General features: G+C 37.5%; 2 protein-coding genes across 2 annotated transcripts; both read left to right on the top strand.

Moving 5' to 3' along the window:
• The first annotated feature begins 5,695 nt into the window (after positions 1-5,695).
• On the top strand, positions 5,696-10,895 carry LOC128364881 (zinc finger protein ZFP2-like). The gene is made up of 3 exons (XM_053325504.1): positions 5,696-7,154; positions 9,167-9,334; positions 10,705-10,895. The coding sequence occupies exons 1-3, from the start codon at positions 5,879-5,881 to the stop codon at positions 10,893-10,895; spliced, it is 1,635 nt and encodes a 544-aa protein (XP_053181479.1). The 5' UTR covers positions 5,696-5,878.
• Positions 10,896-11,190: 295 nt separating this feature from the next.
• On the top strand, positions 11,191-15,933 carry LOC128365333 (gastrula zinc finger protein XlCGF57.1-like). The gene is made up of 2 exons (XM_053326028.1): positions 11,191-11,424; positions 14,609-15,933. Exons 1-2 carry the CDS (start codon positions 11,253-11,255, stop codon positions 15,859-15,861), a joined length of 1,425 nt encoding a protein of 474 aa, XP_053182003.1. The 5' UTR covers positions 11,191-11,252; the 3' UTR covers positions 15,862-15,933.
• The last annotated feature ends 5,301 nt before the right edge of the window (positions 15,934-21,234 follow it).

The following is a 21,234-nucleotide window of genomic DNA, read 5'->3' as shown; positions in this document are numbered from 1 at the left end:
GTAAGAGGTCCTACCCATGTAACACTTGTGAGAAAAAGTTTTTTGATCAACGCACTCTAAGGCGCCATATGAGCATTCACACAAGTAAAAAAGCCGTATCAATGTCACACTTGTGAGAAAAGATTTAGTAAACTGTGCAATGCTAAGGTGCATATGAGAATCCACACAGGTTAGAAGCTGAACAATTGCAAAACTTGTAAGAGATTTCATACACGGGCATCAAAGATCAACATGAGAATGGATGCTGTGGTAAAAGATTCAGTCAGAAGTCAGAATTGAAAATACACATAAGAAACATCCAGGCTAGAAGCTGTTTAACTGTGACACGAGGTGGAGCTTTTGTTTTGTTTTGTTTTTTTCTTTTCTTCCTGTTACTGTAACTGCTTAGTAACTAATGGTGAATAGCATTTTGTTAATAAAGTAATGGTAAAATTTAAATGTTCAAAGCTGGTGCCAATTATTATTCTTTCTAAAACCAATAATCTTTTTACTTTTCAGTATTTCAGAATAAGCCTCTAGCGTTCTTTGTCACAGCAGAGTCTTAAGAAGTTTCTGACTGAAAGTGCTCCAGTGTTGACCAGCAGCTCATGGAGGGGATGTATGATGTGCAGCATCTTCAACCTCCTCAACCTGCTCCAGTGAATTTAGACCAGATCCAGAGGAGCACAGAGCCAGCCTTCCTGATCAGTTTGTTCAGTTTGTTTGTGTCCGTGTCTCTGATGCTGTTGCCCCAGCAGATCACAGTGAAGAATATTATAATATTGTACTTGCCACAAATGACAAGTAGAAGATTTGCAACATCTTACCACACTTGGTCCTAACTGCACAGGTCTGTAGATCAACACGTAAAGCTGCATTATCTTATTCTGTTTGGTATTGTGCCTTAAATCAAGAAGTCTCCACTGCAGGAAAAGGCTGAAGCCTCTGTGTAACTATGTAGACTAACCAAAAAGAAACCCTAACCCTCTGATGCTGTTGCTCCAACAGATTGCAGTGAAAAATATTATAATGTTGCACCTGCCACAATTGAAAAGTAGAAGATTTGTGACATCTTACCCACACATGGTCCAAGCCCTATTCTTGCTTTGGTCCTCCTAAAATCCACAACCATCTCCTGGGTCTTGATCACAACCAATCCTAAAGCTATAAGCAATGTTTTTAGGCTCTGTGGTATAAAGTTTGGGTCATAATTACTAACAGTGAATAATGTTGTATCTGCTAAACAGATACTTGATTGTTGACTATTATTTGCTAAAGATAATCAACTGAGGTCATTATGTTAAAAGAAGAGAAGTATGTGATTATGCACTTACTGAGTGAATAAACACTTTTGTGAGCTGATAAATATAAACTAACATGTATATGATTAAATATACCAAACCATATTATCTGAAAATACTGAGGACTGAGTTTCAAAACTGCTGATGAATGAAAAAAGTAATGCCCAGAATAAGGTCCATCAAGACCAAGAGTTGGGTGAAGCAGCAACCAAAATGAAGAAGCTGTATCACCATGGTAATAGGTGCCAAGAAGATGAGATAATGTTGTTTTGAACGAAAGCTGATTGGTTGAAATTCACTTGGCTGTTGGGGAGTTCACATTTTCCCACGGTGGTCAGAAACATTGTTCGTATATATAGAAACCCTGAACTTTGTATCATTGTGTCATTTCTGCGTAGACACTGTCTGTGTGTTTTGGTTCCGAGTTTTACGACCGGCAATAAAAGTCTAACTGCATTCAGCTGGATGACTCCTGGTGATTTCTGATTGAATATTTTGAGACTCAAACATCTTTTGAACAATGAAGTATTAGATATTTATTTGACACTACAGCTCCCTAGGAAACAACACGTCTTTTTTTATGTAATTAACTTTTTATTGATATCAAAATACATCATTACAAATAAATGATTTAATAAATAGTTTAGTTATTTGAAGAAACACAATGTAGGAAAGTATTTTATATGTTCATAAGTAGTGAACTAGTTGGACTTCAGACCCCACCACCATAGTCTCAAAATTCTGTGGGAAACACATACAGGAGTCTCCACTGCAGAAAAAAAGACTGATGCTTCTATGTAACTATAGATTAACAAAAAAGAAAAAACAAACAGAGCTGTGCGATGAAGCGACATTAAAAGTATGAAAATGTTTCTGCTTTGGATAAAGTCAAGTGCATATGTACATAATGAATTTCCTACTTTCAGGTTTTAAGGAGGGTGTGAAATATTAGTGAGACAGTAAATATTAACCTGAAGCAGCAGACAGCTCTTATGATTAGTTTTAAAACATAAAGTCTCCATGTAGTTACTGCTGCTTATTTATAAACCACAAACATTTTACAACAAGCGGAACGAAAAAACACAAGATTCCTCTGTCGGAACTTAACAGTGTAACACCCAGCGGAAGTAAACAACAAATGAATCAGTCACGTTATTTGCTTTGTGTCCTGTGGTTGAAGAAGTCTCTCAACAGGGCAATGAGAAATATTACCCGTAATTAATGAATAATGTCTTCACTTCAGCATTTGAGAGAGTTAATGAACGAGAGACTAACTGCTGCTGCTGAAGAAATATTCAGAGTTTTTCACAAAACTATCATCGAGTATGAAGAAGAGATCGACCGTCAGCGCAGACTGCTGGATATTGCCTGGAAACCTGAAATAAAGCTGCACACGATAGGTCTGTAAAACCTTAATTATTCTAATAATATAAAACAGAATAATCCGCTTTATATAACACCACAGGGATTAATATACATTAAATGTATTCGCTGAAGTTAGCTTCTGGGGGTAAAGGTGAGGTCAAAGTCGGTGGAAACATAAATTATTATATTTAGCGGCTTATTGTCTGTTTTGGCGCGAAACTTTAAAGCTTTTCACATTTGTGAAACCTGTATTATTCTTTCTTCAAAAGAAGAAAATGTGATTTCACTGATACCAAGTCCAGATCAAAAGCTGTCAAATCTGGACTAGAGTAACAAGAAAACAATGCAGACTCATTGAGATACAGTGATTTCAGCATCCAGATTTGACTAATCTAAGTAAAGTGGGTTTTATATGGACCTGGTCCAAAGTGGTGTGGATGTAGACATCTGTGAAATTGCCTTTTTCTGTTCTGAAAAGCTAAATGAAGGTTTCTCAAACAATAAATTGGTCCTAAACAGCATTAAGGCTTTTGTTACAATGTCCAACAGTTTTTGTAAATTTGTCCCTTTATCCTGAATTAAAAGGTAATTTAACATTGTCAGATATCCGCATTTATTGTACATTCTAATGAGCATGGTTAGCATGGTTTTTATGTTGCCAGGTTGTCTAAAATTCCCCTTTCTATACCACAAAAACATTTACTTTATTTAAATTGTTTAGGAACACAGTACCACTTACTGAAAATGTTATTCAAAAGCCCTTTATCAACAACTTTTAAGACCTGACAATTTATCAGAATGTCATTTAACCCTCAATTAATATTTTGTCATGGAAATTGTTTGAAAAGGCTAGATTATTGTATTAATGTTCATGGATGGTTAAATATTGAGAATTAGTGTATGATTTATTAACTTCTGATTAAGACATTAATTAATGTGTATAAACCTTTTAAAGGGTGCTTTCCCACAAAGTAGGACCACATTTTTTCTAACCCTTTCCTCTTTGTCCGTCCAGAGCTCCCACAGCAACAAGAGGAGGAGGAGGTTCTCAATGATGAGCAGATGTGCAACCATGAGAGGAGCTCCAGTTTGGACCAAGAGCCTCCACAAGTTAAAGAGGAAAAGGAGGAGCTTTGCAACATTCTGGAAAGACAACAGCTGGTGGTGAAGCAGGAAACTGAAACCTTGATGCCGACTGCTGCTTGTGAGGAAAGTGACAACAGTGAAGAGCAGACTCTAGACTTCATGATTGAGGATGTTGTCAGCTTGTCAGTTAAAAGCTCTGAGGTACCAGCAACAGACATTGATGACCAGCTCCTCTCTCATAACTCTCATGTAGCTGAGAGTCAAGATCTCAAAGGAGACAAACAAGGAGACTCAGGATCTACTACAAATACAGAGACAAAACCACAGAAGAGACATTGTAAAACTAGAAATCATGGTGACAATGTACATAGCCCTACCACATCAAAGATTCAGCTGGATACTGAAACAGGTAAAAAGGTTTTGAAGTGTGACACTTGTGGAAAAGCTTTCAAGTATATTTCTCACTTGAAAGTACACCACAGAGTCCACACAGGTGAGAGGCCGTACACATGTGACACTTGTGGGAAACGATTCTCTCATCTGTGTGTATTACACAAACATAGGAAAGTCCACACAGGTGAGAAGCCGTTCCCATGTGACACTTGTGGGAAGAAATTTAGTGATATGACAAAAGTGAAAAGGCATATGAGAGTCCACACAGGTGAGAAGCCATACGCGTGTGACACTTGTGGGAAAAGATTTACTCAAGTGGAAAAAATGAAAAGGCATATGACAGTCCACACAGGTGAGAAGCCATACCTATGTGACACTTGTGAGAAAAGATTTTCTCGGCTGGATGCATTGAGAATGCATATGAGAATCCACACAATTGAAAAACCGTATCCATGTAACACTTGTGAGAAAAGATTTTCTGATGTGAGCACTCTAGAACGCCATATGAGCATTCACACAGGTCTGAAGCCATATCCATGTAACACTTGTGAGAAAAGATTTAGTAAACTGTACAACGCTAAGGTGCATATGAGAATCCACACAGGTTAGAAGCTGAACAATTGCAAAACTTGTAAGAGATTTCATACATAGACATCAAAGATCATTCAGATGTCAGACTTGAAAATACACATAGAAACATCCAGACGTGAAGCTATATAACTGTGATACATGAGGTGGAGCTTTGTGGTGATTTTAAAATATACATGAGAAGAACTTACTGCAACACAGAAAATGTGAAACCTGTATTATTCTTTCTTCAAAAGAAGAAAATGTGATTTCACTGATACCAAGTCCAGATCAAAAGCTGTCAAATCTGGACTAGAGTAACAAGAAAACAATGCAGACTCATTGAGATACAGTGATTTCAGCATCCAGATTTGACTAATAAGTAAAGTGGGTTTTATATGGACCTGGTCCAAAGTGGTGTGGATGTAGACATATCTTTGAAATTGCCTTTTTCTGTTCTCAAAAGCTAAATGAAGGTTTCTCAAACAATAAATTGGTCCTAAACAGCATTAAGGCTTTTGTTACAATGTCCAACAGTATTTTGTAAATTTGTCCCTTTATCCTGAATTAAAAGGTAATTTAACATTGTCAGATATCCGCATTTATTGTACATTCTAATAAGGCACCTACTATAAATGGTCCATAAGCATTAATGAAGGCTTGCATAATTAGCATGGTTTTTATGTTGCCAGGTTGTCTAAAATTCCCCTTTCTATACCACAAAAACATTTACTTTATTTAAATTATTTAGGAACACAGTACCACTTACTGAAAATGTTATTCAAAAGCCCTTTATCAACAACTTTTAAGACCTGACGATTTATCACAATGTCATTTAACCCTCAATTAATATTTTGTCATGGAAATTGTTTGAAAAGGCTAGATTATTGTGTTAATGTATTAATGTTAATGGATGGTTAAATATTGAGAATTAGTGTATGATTTATTAACTACTGATTAAGACATTAATTAATGCGTGTAAACCTTTTAAAGGGTCCCTTCCCACAAAGTAGGACCACATTTTTTCTAACCCTTTCCTCTTTGTCCGTCCAGAGCTCCCACAGCAACAAGAGGAGGAGGAGGGGGAGGTTCTCAATGATGAGCAGCTGTGCAACCATGAGAGGAACTCCAGTTTGGACCAAGAGCCTCCACAAGTTAAAGAGGAAAAGGAGGAGCTTTGCAACAATATGGAGATAGAACAGCTGGTGGTGAAGCAGGAGACTGAAACCTTGATGCCGACTGCTGCTTGTGAGGAAAGTGACAACAGTGAAGAGCAGACTCTAGACTTCATGATTGAGAATGTTGTCAGCTTGTCAGTTAAAAGGTCTGAGGTACCAGAAACAAACAGTGATGACCAGCTCCTCTCTCATAACTCTCATGTAGCTGAGAGTCAAGATCACAAAGGAGACAAACAAGGAGACTCAGGATCTACTACAAATACAGAGACAAAACCACAGAAGAGACATTATAAAACTAGAAGTCACGGTGACAATGTACGTAGCCCTACCACATCAAAGATTCAGCAGGATACTGGAACAGGTAAAAAGGTTTTGAAGTGTGACACTTGTGGAAAAGCTTTCAAGTATATTTCTCACTTGAAAGTACACCACAGAGTCCACACAGGTGAGAAGCCGTACACACGTGACACTTGTGGGAAAACCTTTCACCAAATGGCAAAAATGGAAAGTCATAGCAGAACACACACAGATGAGAAGCCGTACCCAAGTAACACTTGTGAGAAAAGATTCTCTAAGAAGAAGGTATTAAAACAGCATATGAAAGTCCACACAAGTGAGAAGCCGTATCCGTGTGACACTTGTGGAAAAGCTTTCAAGTATCTTTCTTACTTGAAAGTACACCACAGAGTCCACACAGGTGAGAAGCCGTATTCGTGTGACACTTGTGGGAAAAGATTTCGTGAAGTGACAGACGTGAAAAGGCATATGATAGTCCACACAGGTGGGAAGCCATACCCTTGTGACACTTGTGGAAAAACTTTCAAGTATATTTCCCAGTTGAAATTACACCACAGAGTCCACACAGGTGAGAAGCCGTACACATGTGATACTTGTGGAAAAGCTTTCAAGTATATTTCTCACTTGAAAGTACACCACAGAGTCCACACAGGTGAGAAGCCGTTCACATGTGACACTTGTGGGAAACGATTCTCTTATCCGTCTGTATTACACAAACATATGAAAGTCCACACAGATGAGAAGCCGTTCCCATGTGACACTTGTGGGAAGAGATTTCGGGAAATGACAAAAGTGAAAAGGCATATGAGAGTCCACAGAGGTGAGAAGCCATACGCGTGTGACACTTGTGGAAAAAGATTTACTCAAGTGGAAAAAATGAAAAGGCATATGACAGTCCACACAGGTGAGAAGCCATACCCATGTGACACTTGTGAGAAAAGATTTTCTGATGTGAGCACTCTAGAACGCCATATGAGCATTCACACAGGTCTGAAGCCATATCCATGTAACACTTGTGATAAAAGATTTAGTAAACTGTACAATGCTAAGGTTCATATGAGAATCCACACAGGTTAGAAGCTGAACAATTGCAAAACTTGTAAGAGATTTCATACATAGACATCAAAGATCATTCAGATGTCAGACTTGAAGATACACATAGAAACATCCAGGTGTGAAACTGTTTAACTGCGATACATTAGGTGGAGCTTTGTGGTGATTTTAAAATATACATGAGAAGAACTTACTGCAACACAGAAAATGTGAAACCTGTATTATTCTTTCTTCAAAAGAAGAAAATGTGATTTCACTGATACCAAGTCCAGATCAAAAGCTGTCAAATCTGGACTAGAGTAACAAGAAAACAATGCAGACTCATTGAGATACAGTGATTTCAGCATCCAGATTTGACTAATAAGTAAAGTGGGTTTTATATGGACCTGGTCCAAAGTGGTGTGGATGTAGAAATATCTGTGAAATTGCCTTTTTCTGTTCTCAAAAGCTAAATGAAGGTTTCTCAAACAATAAATTGGTCCTAAACAGCATTAAGGCTTTTGTTACAATGTTCAACAGTATTTTGTAAATTTGTCCCTTTATCCTGAATTAAAAGGTAATTTAACATTGTCAGATATCCGCATTTATTGTACATTCTAATGAGGCACCTACTATAAATGGTCCATAAGCATTAATGAAAGCTTGCATAATTAGCATGGTTTTTATGTTGCCAGGTTGTCTAAAATTCCCCTTTCTATACCACAAAAACATTTACTTTATTTAAATTATTTAGGAACACAGTACCACTTACTGAAAATGTTATTCAAAAGCCCTTTATCAACAACTTTTAAGACCTGACAATTTATCAGAATGTCATTTAACCCTCAATTAACGTTTTGTCATGGAAATTGTTTGAAAAGGCTAGATTATTGTGTTAATGTATTAATGTTAATGGATGGTTAAATATTGAGAATTAGTGTATGATTTATTAACTTCTGATTAAGACATTAATTAATGTGTATAAACCTTTTAAAGGGTGCCTTCCCACAAAGTAGGACCACATTTTTTCTAACCCTTTCCTCTTTGTCCGTCCAGAGCTCCCACAGCAACATGAGGAGGAGGAGGAGGAGGAGGAGGTTCTCAATGATGAGCAGCTGTGGAACCATGAGAGGAGCTCCAGTTTGGACCAAGAGCCTCCACAAGTTAAAGAGGAAAAGGAGGAGCTTTGCAACAATATGGAGATAGAACAGCTGGTGGTGAAGCAGGAGACTGAAACCTTGATGCCGACTGCTGCTTGTGAGGAAAGTGACAACAGTGAAGAGCAGACTCTAGACTTCATGATTGAGGAGGTTGTCAGCATGTCAGTTAAAAGGTCTGAGGTACCAGAAACAAACATTGATGACCAGCTCCTCTCTCATAACTCTCATGTAGCTGAGAGCCAAGATCTCAAAGGAGACAAACAAGGAGACTCAGGATCTACTAGAAATACAGAGACAAAACCACAGAAGAGACATTATGAAACTAGAAGTCACGGTGACAATGTACATAGCCCTACCACATCAAAGATTCAGCTGGATACTGAAACAGGTAAAAAGGTTTTGAAGTGTGACACTTGTGGAAAAGCTTTCAAATATATTTCTCACTTGAAAGTACACCACAGAGTCCACACAGGTGAGAAGCCATACCCTTGTGACACTTGTGGAAAAGCTTTCAAGTATATTTCTCACTTGAAAGTACACTACAGAGTCCACACAGGTGAGAAGCCATACACACGTGACACTTGTGGGAAAAGATTCTCTAAGAAGAAGGTATTAAAACAGCATATGAAAGTCCACACAAGTGAGAAGCCGTATCCGTGTGACACTTGTGGAAAAGCTTTCAAGTATATTTCTCACTTGAAAGTACACTACAGAGTCCACACAGGTGAGAAGCCATACGCGTGTGACACTTGTGGGAAAAAATTTCGTGAAATGACAAACGTGAAAAGGCATATGAGAGTCCACACAGGTGAGAAGCCATACCCTTGTCACACTTGTGGGAAACGATTCTCTCATCTGTCTGTATTACACAAACATAGGAAAGTCCACACAGGTGAGAAGCCGTTCCCATGTGACACTTGTGGCAAGAAATTTAGTGATATGACAAAAGTGAAAAGGCATATGAGAGTCCACACAGGTGAGAAGCCATACGCGTGTGACACTTGTGGGAAAAGATTTACTCAAGTGGAAAAAATGAAAAGGCATATGACAATCCACACAGGTGAGAAGCCATACCCATGTGACACTTGTGAGAAAAGATTTTCTCGGCTGGATGCATTGAGAAATCATATGAGAATCCACACAATTGAAAAACCGTATCCATGTAACACTTGTGAGGAAAGATTTTCTGATGTGAGCACTCTAGAACGCCATATGAGCATTCACACAGGTCTGAAGCCATATCCATGTAACACTTGTGAGAAAAGATTTAGTAAACTGTACAACGCTAAGGTGCATATGAGAATCCACACAGGTTAGAAGCTGAACAATTGCAAAACTTGTAAGAGATTTCATACATAGACATCAAAGATCATTCAGATGTCAGACTAAAAAATACACATAGAAACATCCAGACGTAAAGCTCTATAACTGTGATACATGAGGTGGAGCTTTGTGTTTTTGTGAAATGTTGCATAATGAAATTGGTAAATAGGAGAAACAATCGAGTTCTGTAAGTGTTCCCCAACATTGTGATTTAATAAGAAATAGTCTCCATGAAGAAGAGGTCAGAATATCTTCATGTGAGTTGTACATTTCCAACAGTTCTACACATTTTTTCAATTTAATCCTGTTTTGTTTTTTTGTTTTTTCTCCCTGTTACTGTTACAGCATTTTGTTAATTAAGTTATGGTGCAATTTCAATGTTTTAAAGGTGGTGCCAATTGTTATACTTTAAAAAACAAGAATCTTTTTATTTTCAATATTTCATAATAAGCCCCTAGTGTTCTTTGTCACAGCAGAGTCTTAAGAAGTTTCTGACTGAAAGTGCTCCAGTGTTGACCAGCAGTTCATGGAGGGGATGATATATTTCTAGTCATTTTTAGTTTTTTTTAAATTGCAAAATAGTCACATATGGGGTCTAGTCTCCTTGTCTGTAGCATTTTTTTAAATGTTACAATTTGATTGTATTTATCTCCCTGTTTAACCTGAGATCAAATGTTTATTATCTGCTGCTTTAATGATGACACTAATTTATTAATATACTACATGGTGGTGTTGTGCAGGTGATGTTTCATGTTCATTTACAATATACTATTTTTTTTCCAGTTTAACTTGAGATCAAATGTTTGTTGTTTGTTCTGTAGAGATGATGTACTACATGGTGAAGTCAACACATTTTATTGACAATAAAAAAAAGTTTTCATGTTTTTCCAGTTTGATATTCATAAGAACAACCAAAAATGACATTAAGTATTAGCATACATTTAATGCTTAAACAAGTAGACAACAAAATGTGTTCTTTTTATCTCATCTTTTCATGTTAATTTTACTTTGAAAGGGCTCCAGGTGCAAAGGTAAAAGTCATAATGAACAACCCCAAACACCCTCTGTACAACATCTTCAAAGCGCAGGAGAGCAACTGTGGCAGTGAGAGGCTCATCTCACTGCACTCTCCAAACCCTGAAGGGGCAGTCCACCTTTTTCCAGAAGAGCACCATGGCCTCAAATTTGGAGGTGCTGACTATCATCCAAACTGATTTACTTAAGGCTGCTATCTGGGGGAGCATAACACCCACCTAGACCAGGTCTGACTTGCTGCTCAGCTCTCACAGCAGTTGTGTAGGAACAGGTTATTTAATGAATTTTCCATTTCCAGGTTTTAAGGGGGATGTACAATTACAGTGAGAGGGCAAATATCAATCCCACACAGCAGTGAGACCATTTATTGCAATGAGCGGAATGTAAAACACAAGACTCCTCCGTCGGAACTTAACAGTGTGACGCCCAGCGGAAGTAAACAACACATGCTCCAGATGTGTCAGCTGCAGGGAGTCCAGTAGTTCAAGAAGTCTCTCAACAGGACTCTGATGCGTCTTACTTGTAATTAATCAACAATGTCTTCAGTTGAGCATTTGAGAGAGTTCATGAACGAGAGACTAACTGCTGCTGCTGAAGAAATATTCAGAGTTTTTCACAAAACTATCATCGAGTATGAAGAAGAGATAGACCGTCAGCGCAGACTGCTGGATATCATTAAGAAACCGGAAATAAAGCTACACAGGACAGGTCTGTAAAACTTTAATTATTCTAATAATGAAACAGAATTTCGTATTTCTGAACACTGAATTTAGCTTCTGAGGGAAAAGGTGTGGTTAAATTAGGGGGAAACTATTATATTTAGCGGCTGATTTACACTTCTGAATAAAGGGTTAGACATCGTAGCAAAACCCCTAACTCTTTTCAGATTTCAGAGACTGATTAAAAAACTGTGATTTGAGATCCCAGATTTGACAAATCTAAATACAGTCGTTTGTTTTTTTAAATATAGAAATTTCTGTGAAATTGCCCTTTTTCTGTTGTCAAAAGCTAATTTTGTTTCACAAATATAAAAGTGGGCATAAACAGCATGAATGCTTTTGTTACAATGTCTTAACAACTTACAAGTGTAAATGATGTAAAATGGAGAATCAGCCCCTGTACTATGGGGTGCCGTTTGTAAAGCAGCTCACGCTGAAAATAACAGCAACATTTTGTCACATTTAGCTTCAAACAATGTTTAACAAACTGGTGTGAATTTTTGAGAGTCACTTTTTTGCACATTTACAAAAATATTTGTCAACTTAGAGATATTTTAAATATTTAAATCCAAATGTTAAATGTTAAATTTAAATGTTAAATCTAAATCTAAATGTTAAATCTAAATCTAAATCTAAATGTTAAATGTAAATCTAAATCTAAATGTTAAATCTAAATCTAAATGTTAAATCTAAATATTAAATCTAAATCTAAATGTTAAATCTAAATATTAAATCTAAATCTAAATGTTAAATCTAAATGTTAAATCTAAATGTTAAATCTAAATCTAAATGTTAAATCTAAATCTAAATCTAAATGTTTCGAGTGAAACTAAATATTTAGCTAATATTCAAATTCAAATGCCGGTAACAGGAAGTACCAAAATAAAAGCTCGAGGAGGTCAGAGTGTGTTTATAGTGGCAAATAATAAATGAATAAACCCCATCTTATCCGGGGAGATGGACTCTTGGACATGGATTATCGTGATAATAACTACCTAAAATGACAAACACGGTTGGAGAAACTTTATTTGAAGAGTGCTGTGAGTTTTTAGTGTCACTTTTATGAAGGGTGCCGGACTATGACCTGTAGCCACTACAGCCAGCCACAAGGGGGCTCACTATGACTGAGCTGTCATCCTACACACTCGGTCCTCCACCCGGTGCACTGTACTGTCGGCCATGGTCGCGCTGCAAGCATGACTTATTCAGCCTTAGCTGAGAACATCGGCGACAGCAACTGCCACAGGGCCACCAAAACCTAAAGCAGATTGAGTCATGTTTGCAGCGCGACCATGGCCGACAGTACAGTGCACCGGGTGGAGGACCGAGTGTGTAGGATGACAGTTCAGTCATAGTGAGCCCCCTTGTGGCTGACTGTAGTGGCTACAGGTCATAAGTCCGGCACCCTTCATAAAAGTGACACTAAAAACTCACAGCACTCTTCAAATAAAGTTTCTCCAACCGTGTTTGTCATTTTAGGTAGTTATTATCACGATAATCCATGTCCAAGAGTCCATCTCCCCGGATAAGATGGGGTTTATTCATTTATTATTTGCCACTATAAACACACTCTGAGATCCTCGAGCTTTTATTTTGGTACTTCCTGTTACCGGCATTTGAATTTGAATATTAGCTAAATATTTAGTTTCACTCGAAACATTTAGATTTAACATTTAGATTTAGATTTAGATTTAGATTTAACATTTAGATTTAACATTTAGATTTAGATTTAGATTTAACATTTAGATTTAACATTTAGATTTAGATTTAGATTTAACATTTAGATTTAGATTTAGATTTAACATTTAGATTTAACATTTAGTTTTAGATTTAGATTTAGATTTAACATTTAGATTTAGATTTAACATTTAGATTTAACATTTAGATTTAGATTTACATTTAACATTTAGATTTAGATTTAACATTTAAATTTAACATTTAACATTTGGATTTAAATATTTAAAATATCTCTAAGTTGACAAATATTTTTGTAAATGTGCAAAAAAGTGACTCTCAAAAATTCACACCAGTTTTTTAAACATGGTTTGAAGCTAAATGTGACAAAATGTTGCTGTTATTTTCAGCGTGAGCTGCTTTACAAACGGCACCCCATACTGTACATCATTATTTCTGTTTCCCCTCACTTTCCCCACAACTTGTCCCTTTAGCCTGGGTTGAAAGATAATTTAACATTGTCAGATATCTGTATTTTTTGTACATTCTGATGAGGCACCTCTTATAAATTGTCCATACGTGTTAATTAAGGCCCTGATGGTTAATAATTAATTTACCAGTGCTTTAAAAATAATTTATTATGTTGTCTAAAATTCCCCTTTCTATACCACAATGATATTTACTTTATTTAAATTCTTTAGGAAAACAGTACCACTTAGTGATGACTTAGAAAATGTTATTCACAATCCCTTTATCAACAACTTTTAAGACCTGACGAATGATCAGAATGTCATTTAACCCTCAATTATTGTTTTGTCATGGAAATTGTCTGAAAACACTACACACACATATGAAATAATACATAAAACACTGCTGGGTTGAAGATTTAAAAGTTGCTGTTGCACAATAAGGAGACAGAACACACACACACACACACACACACAAGACTGGGATCAGCTCGTCTCTTCGAGCAAAGAACAAAACTAATCTATTTTAATTTCTGAAGGAACACAGAAATGATCTGTGACTGGTCAAACATATCAGCTTGTATCTGCATGCATATCTTATACGAAAGCTATACCTCCCCAAAACACAGGAAACTCAGTGCCCCAAGCCATTTGACTCTTGACCCTTTATCATGTTTTGCTCATACCAAAACCCAAAGCCTCTATTTGGATATGAGACAGGGTTAGTAGAGAACAATAGTCCTCTAAGGAATAACACAAGAACTTTTCTTTAACAGTTTCATAATAATCAACAGTCCTGGAGGGTTTAAATGGGTATGAGTATGAATAATTAATAAAAGGTTATTGTGTTAATGTATTATGTGTGTTAATGTTAATGGTTTTGAGGAATGCCTGGACGTCTTTTGACATCCAGGGTTTCTGATTTGGGTAGATTCAGATGTGCAATTAATTAATGCTTAGAAACCTTTTTAAAGGGTGCCTATCCACAAAGTAGGACCACATTTTTTAACCATTTCCTCTTTGTCCCTCCAGAGCTCCCACAGCAACATGTCTGTAGGAAGGAAAATCTCACTGACAAGCAGCTCTGCAACCAGGAGAGGAACTCCAGTTTGGACCAAGAGGACCCAGAGCCTCCACAGATTAAAGAGGAGCAGGAGGAACTCTGCACCAGTCTGGAAGGAGAACAGCTGGTGGTGAAGCAGGAGACTGAAACCTTTATATCGTCTGCTACTTGTGAGGAAAGTGACAACAGTGAAGATCAGACTCTGGACTTGATGATTGAGGATGTTGTCAGCGTGTCAGTTAAAAGGTCTGAGGTACCAGAAACAAACAGTGATGACCAGCTCCTCTCTCATAACTCTCATGTAGCTGAGAGCCAAGATCTCAAAGGAGGCAAACAAGGAGACTCAGGATCTACTAGAAATACAGAGACAAAACCACAGAAGAGACATTATAAAACTAAAAGTCACGGTGACAATGTACGTAGCCCTACCACATCAAAGATTCAGCTGGATACTGGAACAGGTAAAACGGTTTTGAAGTGTGGCCATTGTGGAAAATCTTTTAAGTATCTTTCTCACTTGAAAGTACACCACAGAGTCCACACAGGTGAGAGGCCGTACACATGTGACACTTGTGGGAAAAAATTCTCACAGGTAGGCATATTAAAAGAGCATATGATAGTCCACACAGGTGAGAAGCCGTACCCATGTGACACTTGTGGGAAAAGATTTACTCAAGTGGCAAAAGTGAAAAGGCATATGAGAATGCATACAGGGGACAAGCCATACCCATGTAACACTTGTGAGAAAAAATTTACCCAGCTGAGTGCTTTAAAACAGCATATGAGAATCCACACAGGTGAGAAGCCGTACCCGTGTGACACTTGTGAGAAAAGATTTTCTCATCTGTCTGTATTAAGACAGCATATGAGAACTCACACCGGTGAGAAGCCGTACCTATGTAACACTTGTGGGAAACAATTCTCTCGGCCGGATGCATTAAAATCACATATGAGAATCCACACGGGCGAGAAGCCATATTCATGTGACACTTGTGGGAAAAAATTTGCTGAGCTGTTCACATTAAAAGTACATAAGAGAGTCCATACAGGTGAGAAGCCATACCCATGTGACAATTGTGGGAAACAATTCGCTGAGCTGGGCACATTAAAAAATCATATGAGAATCCATACAGGTGAGAAGCCATACTCATGTAACACTTGTGGGAAAGGATTCTCTCAGCAGACCACATTAAACATGCATATGAGAGTCCACACACGTTAGAAGCTGAACAATTGCAAAACTTGTGCAAGAGATTTTATACGCAGACATCAATTCAAGATCAACATGAGAATGCATACATGCGTACATGATTTATTTCTAGTGTTTAAAAGTCACCCTGATCATATTCTGGTTTTGAGAAATGTCTTGTTACATTGTTATTAGATTTTATTATACTTTTTTAAATTTTATTCTTAGTTGTATTATATTAGTTGTATTATATTACTCATTATAATTATGTACATTTTGTTCATCTTCTATTGATAAATGTTGAATCTTTTTATACACCACAAATCATAAACTACAATACAATAAAACTATTTATTTTGGCCACAGTAAATATTAATGAATCACTCCATTCAAATGACCTGACACAGCCACATTTATGTATTTATTTATTTCTGTATTTCTACATTTCCACATTTTTTTTATTTCTGTCTCCATATGTTAATGAGGTGGGCGGTTCTAACTTTTATAAGGTCCGTGTAAAGTAAGAATAAATGTGTTCTGAGTTTGACATACCACAGAAAAGTGTGCTGTTAACAGTGGTGTGCACGGGGGAGGGGGGGGGGGGGCGGTCGCCAAAACACGCGCATTCTTTGTGCAATGGATATCAAACACTGCACAAAATTCAAATGCAGTACCTCAAACCTAATGAATCATCCACTAGTTTTAAGGGGGATGTAAAATTACAGTGAGAGGGTAAATAATATCAACCTCACACAGCAAACAGTTCCTATGTTTAGTTTAAAAACACAAAACCTCTGTACTGTTAGTGTTGTTTATTTATAAGTCACAAATTACAGTGAGACAACTTGTTGCAATTAGCGGAACGAAAAAAACACAAGACTCCTCTGTCGGTACTTAATAGTGCAACACCCAGCGGAAGTAAACAATACGGGAGCCAGATGTATCAGCTGCAGGGTGTTCAGTGGTTGAAGGAGTTTCTCAACAGGACATTGAGAAATATTACCCGTAAGCCGTAATTAATCAACAATGTCTTCAGTTCAGCATTTGAGAGAGTTAATGAACGAGAGACTAACTGCTGCTGCTGAAGAAATATTCAAAGTTTTTCACAAAACTATCGTCGAGTATGAAGAAGAGATCGACCGTCAGCGCAGACTGCTGGACATCGCCTGGAAACCGGAAATAAAGCTGCACAGAGCAGGTCTGTAAAGCCTCGATTATAATTGTATAAAACAGAAGCATTAGCTCTATATAACACCACAGTTGTTAATTTAACTGTAATTATTTACTCTTATTTCTGCGACGCTGAAGTTAGCGTCTGATGGAAACGTTGAGGCTAAAGGAAACATAAATAATGATATTTAGTGGCTGACTGTCTATTTTTTGCACCACTTACTCTTGTGAAAAAGCATAAGGCAGTAAAAGCTTGACGCTTTTTAGATTTGTGAAACCTGTATTTCTCCATTCACACCACATTAGACATGGTCCCGATCAAAAAACATTTTGTCTAACAGTGATTTGCCAAATCTGAACTAGATTAACAAGAAAGCTCCTAGAGAAAGATGTAGTGATTTGATAGAAGTGCAGTAGTTTTTGATCTGCACCTCACTGTTTTTTTTCTGTTTTCATGTGGTGGGGAGATTGAGGGCCCCATAGATGATGGTGGTGGTGGTGGGAAGGGTGATGGCCCCATAGCTGATGATGATGGTGGTGGTGAGGGGGAGGATGATGGTGGTGGGCTTTTTCTCAAGAAGTGATACCATTTTCTTTTTTAAACCCTGTCCTCTTTCCAAGTCCTTACTATCTAGTGATTAATAAAACTGCAGGACAGACAGGTAAAAAATTTTCAGTTTAATAGTTTATTAAACTGTTTGTTCTCTGCTTTGTCCCTTCAGAGCTCCCACAGCAACATGTCTGTAAGGAGGAGGAGGAGGAGGTGGTTCTTGCTGATGAGCAGCTCTGCAACCAGGAGAGTTTCACTTTAGACCAGGACCCAGAGCCTCCACAGATTAAAGAGGAAGAGGAAGAGCTCTACACCAGTCTGGAGATAGAACAGCTGGTGGTGAAGCAGGAGACTGAAACCTTTATGTCAACTGATACTTGTGAGGAAAGGGGCAACAGTGAATATCAGACTCTGGACTTCAGTCCTGATGAAACTTGGAGTGCAGCAGAGGATGAGCATATTGTCAGCATGCCAGTTAAAAGGTCTGAGGTACCAGAAACAAACAGTGATGACCAGCTCCTCTCTCATAACTCTCATGTAGCTGAGAGCCAAGATCACAAAGGAGACAAAGAAGGAGACTCAGTATCAACTACAAATACAGAGACAAAACCACAAAAGAGACATTATAGAACTAAAAGGGGAAGTGACAATGTATGTAACCCTACAACATCAAAGATTCAGCTGGATACTCAAACAGGTAAAACTGTTTTGAAGTGTGACACTTGTGGAAAAGCTTTTAAGTATATTTCCCAGTTGACTTCACATGAGAGAACCCACACAGGTGAGAAACCATACCCATGTGAAATTTGTGGGAAGAGATTTAGTGAAATGACAAAAGTGAAACAGCATATGAAAACTCACACAAACGAGAAGCCCTACCCATGTCCCAGCTGTGAGAAAAGATTCTGTCAGCTGGCCGTATTAAAAGTGCATATGAGAATTCACACAGGTGAGAAGCCGTATGCATGTAACTCCTGTGAGAAAAGATTCTCTCATGTGTGCGGATTACACAACCATATGAGAATCCACACAGGTGAGAGGCCGTACCAATGTAACACGTGTGGGAAAAGTTTCTCTCAGCTGGGCGCATTAAAAGTGCATATGAGAATTCACACAGGTGAGAAGCCGTACCCATGTAACGCCTGTGAGAAAAGATTCTCTGATCCAAGTGCAGTGAAACGGCATATGAAAGTCCACACAGGTGAGAAGCCGTTCCCATGTAACATCTGTGAGAAAAGCTTCTCTCATTTGTACATATTACAAAAGCATATGAGAGTCCACACAGGTGAGAAGCCCTATTCGTGTGACACTTGTGAGAAAAGATTCTGCGAGCCGGGTGCGTTAAAAGTACATATGAGAGTCCACACAGGTGAGAAGCCGTACCCATGTAACGTTTGTGAGAAAAGCTTCTCTCAGATGGCCGTATTACAAGCACACATGAGAATCCACACAGGTGAGAAGCCGTTTCCATGTAACGCTTGTGATAAAAGATTCTCTCAGGTGGGCTCATTAAAAATGCACATGAGACTCCACACAGGTGAGAAGCTCTACAATTGCAAAACTTGTGGAAGAGATTTCATTCGTCGACATCAGTTGAACATCCACATGAGAACGCATGAAGTGGAAAATGACCCAAACTACCTCTAATGTTTGCTGAGCTGTTTTCTCTGATAAGCAGGAGACTCAAACCTTCATGATGACTGCTATTTGTGAGGAAAGTGACAGACAGTGAAGACCAAACTCTGGATTTGAGTCCTGATGATACATAAGATACAGATGTTTAGTGACTAAAATCAATTATGTTGTTAAAATATGTAGTTAAAATCAAGGCAAGGCAAAATGTGGCTTAAATGTGGCATAAAACTGGATAAAAAGTAAATTGACATGACAGGTGATCAAATGAAATGGGCTGTTACCTTGATTAAAATGATGGATTTCTCTGGGTTTAAACAGTGTTGGAAACATTTGGGTCAATTTAAGTACACAACTCAACAAAACATATAATATGGTTGTAGTTGTTTTTTAGAAATGTTAATGCAGAATATATCACATATTGGGCCTTTAAGTTTTTATATTGCCAACTATAGACTCCTTTATCTTTAAATTTGTATTTGATCATTTTATTATATTTCACTTTCCGTTAAAACTAAGACAACATTTTTGTTCTTTGCTGCTTTAGTGACGACACAAATTGTATTGATGCACATTATGTTTTTCATAAAATTTACTACATGCTTTTTGTCTTCAGTGTTTATTTTCAATTCTACAGTTTGTATTTGTTTTCACAGTTTAATTTGAGATACAGGTTTTGTTGTTTGCTGCTGTATTGATGACTTAGACCAATTGTATCTGATGTACTACATGATGAAATATTATATTGACAATAAAATGTTTTTTGATTTTCTGATATTTGTAATTTGTGTGTATTGTCTCTTCTATTTGTATTTTATCTATTTATTTATTAGGGACTACGGATGCAAATGAGCAGCTTTGCTCTAATCCAGCATGTTTACAGAGATATTTAAATATCGATGTTCATTAATGTGCACTGTCCCTATCTAAAAATAAAGCATTTATTATTTATTATTATTATTATTATTATTATTATTATTATTATTATTGATTGTATGGTAAGAAAAACTAAAAGTGACATCAAGTGTTAGCATTATAGACAGTAAATGGCTAAACAAAGTTGTGCAAAAACTTGTACAACAAAAAATACTTTGTGATCTTTTGCATTCATTTTAATTTGACTTTGCTTCATGAGGTGATAATATACATATACCAAATTATTCATAGATAGACAGAGAGATAACTGGCTCAATCAAACTTTTATTGACAATTTTAATCTCTTCTGGAAATGGCCAGCCCTTTTCCACTCTGATGGTATTCACCCAAATGGCCTTGTTTCACAGACTCTGTATGACAATATTTTCTACTCCTCTGGAATTCTCCATCTAACTGACTATCCCACAACACATGTCCACACCTGTCCATTCTCAGTCATCACAAGCAAACCCCTCCCTCCTCCACAAATAACACTAGCTCCCCTGTGTGGCTTGACAAGTTTCTTAGTATTACCCTACTAGATTGTGCGATAGGAATGGGTGCATTTGCACAATCTAGTGGGGTAGTACTAAGAAACTAAACTGTTTCTCATCTGAACTGTCTTTTCCTCCCATTGTCAGAAAAGGTACACAGGACATTTATCTGGTGAGGTTCACTGTATCCAGAAAACTCTATTGTATATTTGGATGCAAGCTCCATTGATACTGCAATCTCACAAGCCCACGAAAAGTTCAGGTCCTTTTCTGACAGCAAACAGCACTGCACTGCATCAGAAGTCTACTCACAAAACGATCCCTCAGGGCATCGTCCAAATACTGTCCAAAATCACATGTGGCTGACAACTGCCTCAAAGCCACAACATAATCAGAAACTGATTCCTATTCCTTCTGGTTACATTTCTTGACCTTCTTGTCATTAGCCAACATACACTGTTCCAGACGCTCCAGATAAGAAACAGATACTCCTTTGACTTATTGTACTCGCCCATACGACCCACCTGCATGGTAATGTCAGTTTGTTCGTATACGACCAGTGTACAGTATTTCACAAAGTCCTTGCATGCAGTAGAAACTTTTAAAATCCTTGTCCCCATTGTAATGTATTTTGAGCTCAGTAAC

The sequence above is a fragment of the Scomber japonicus genome, chromosome 9 (genome assembly GCF_027409825.1).
Source record: "Scomber japonicus isolate fScoJap1 chromosome 9, fScoJap1.pri, whole genome shotgun sequence".
NCBI lineage: Eukaryota > Metazoa > Chordata > Actinopteri > Scombriformes > Scombridae > Scomber > Scomber japonicus.
Note: the sequence above shows the minus strand (reverse complement) of the source record. Positions and strands in the feature narration are given on the sequence as shown.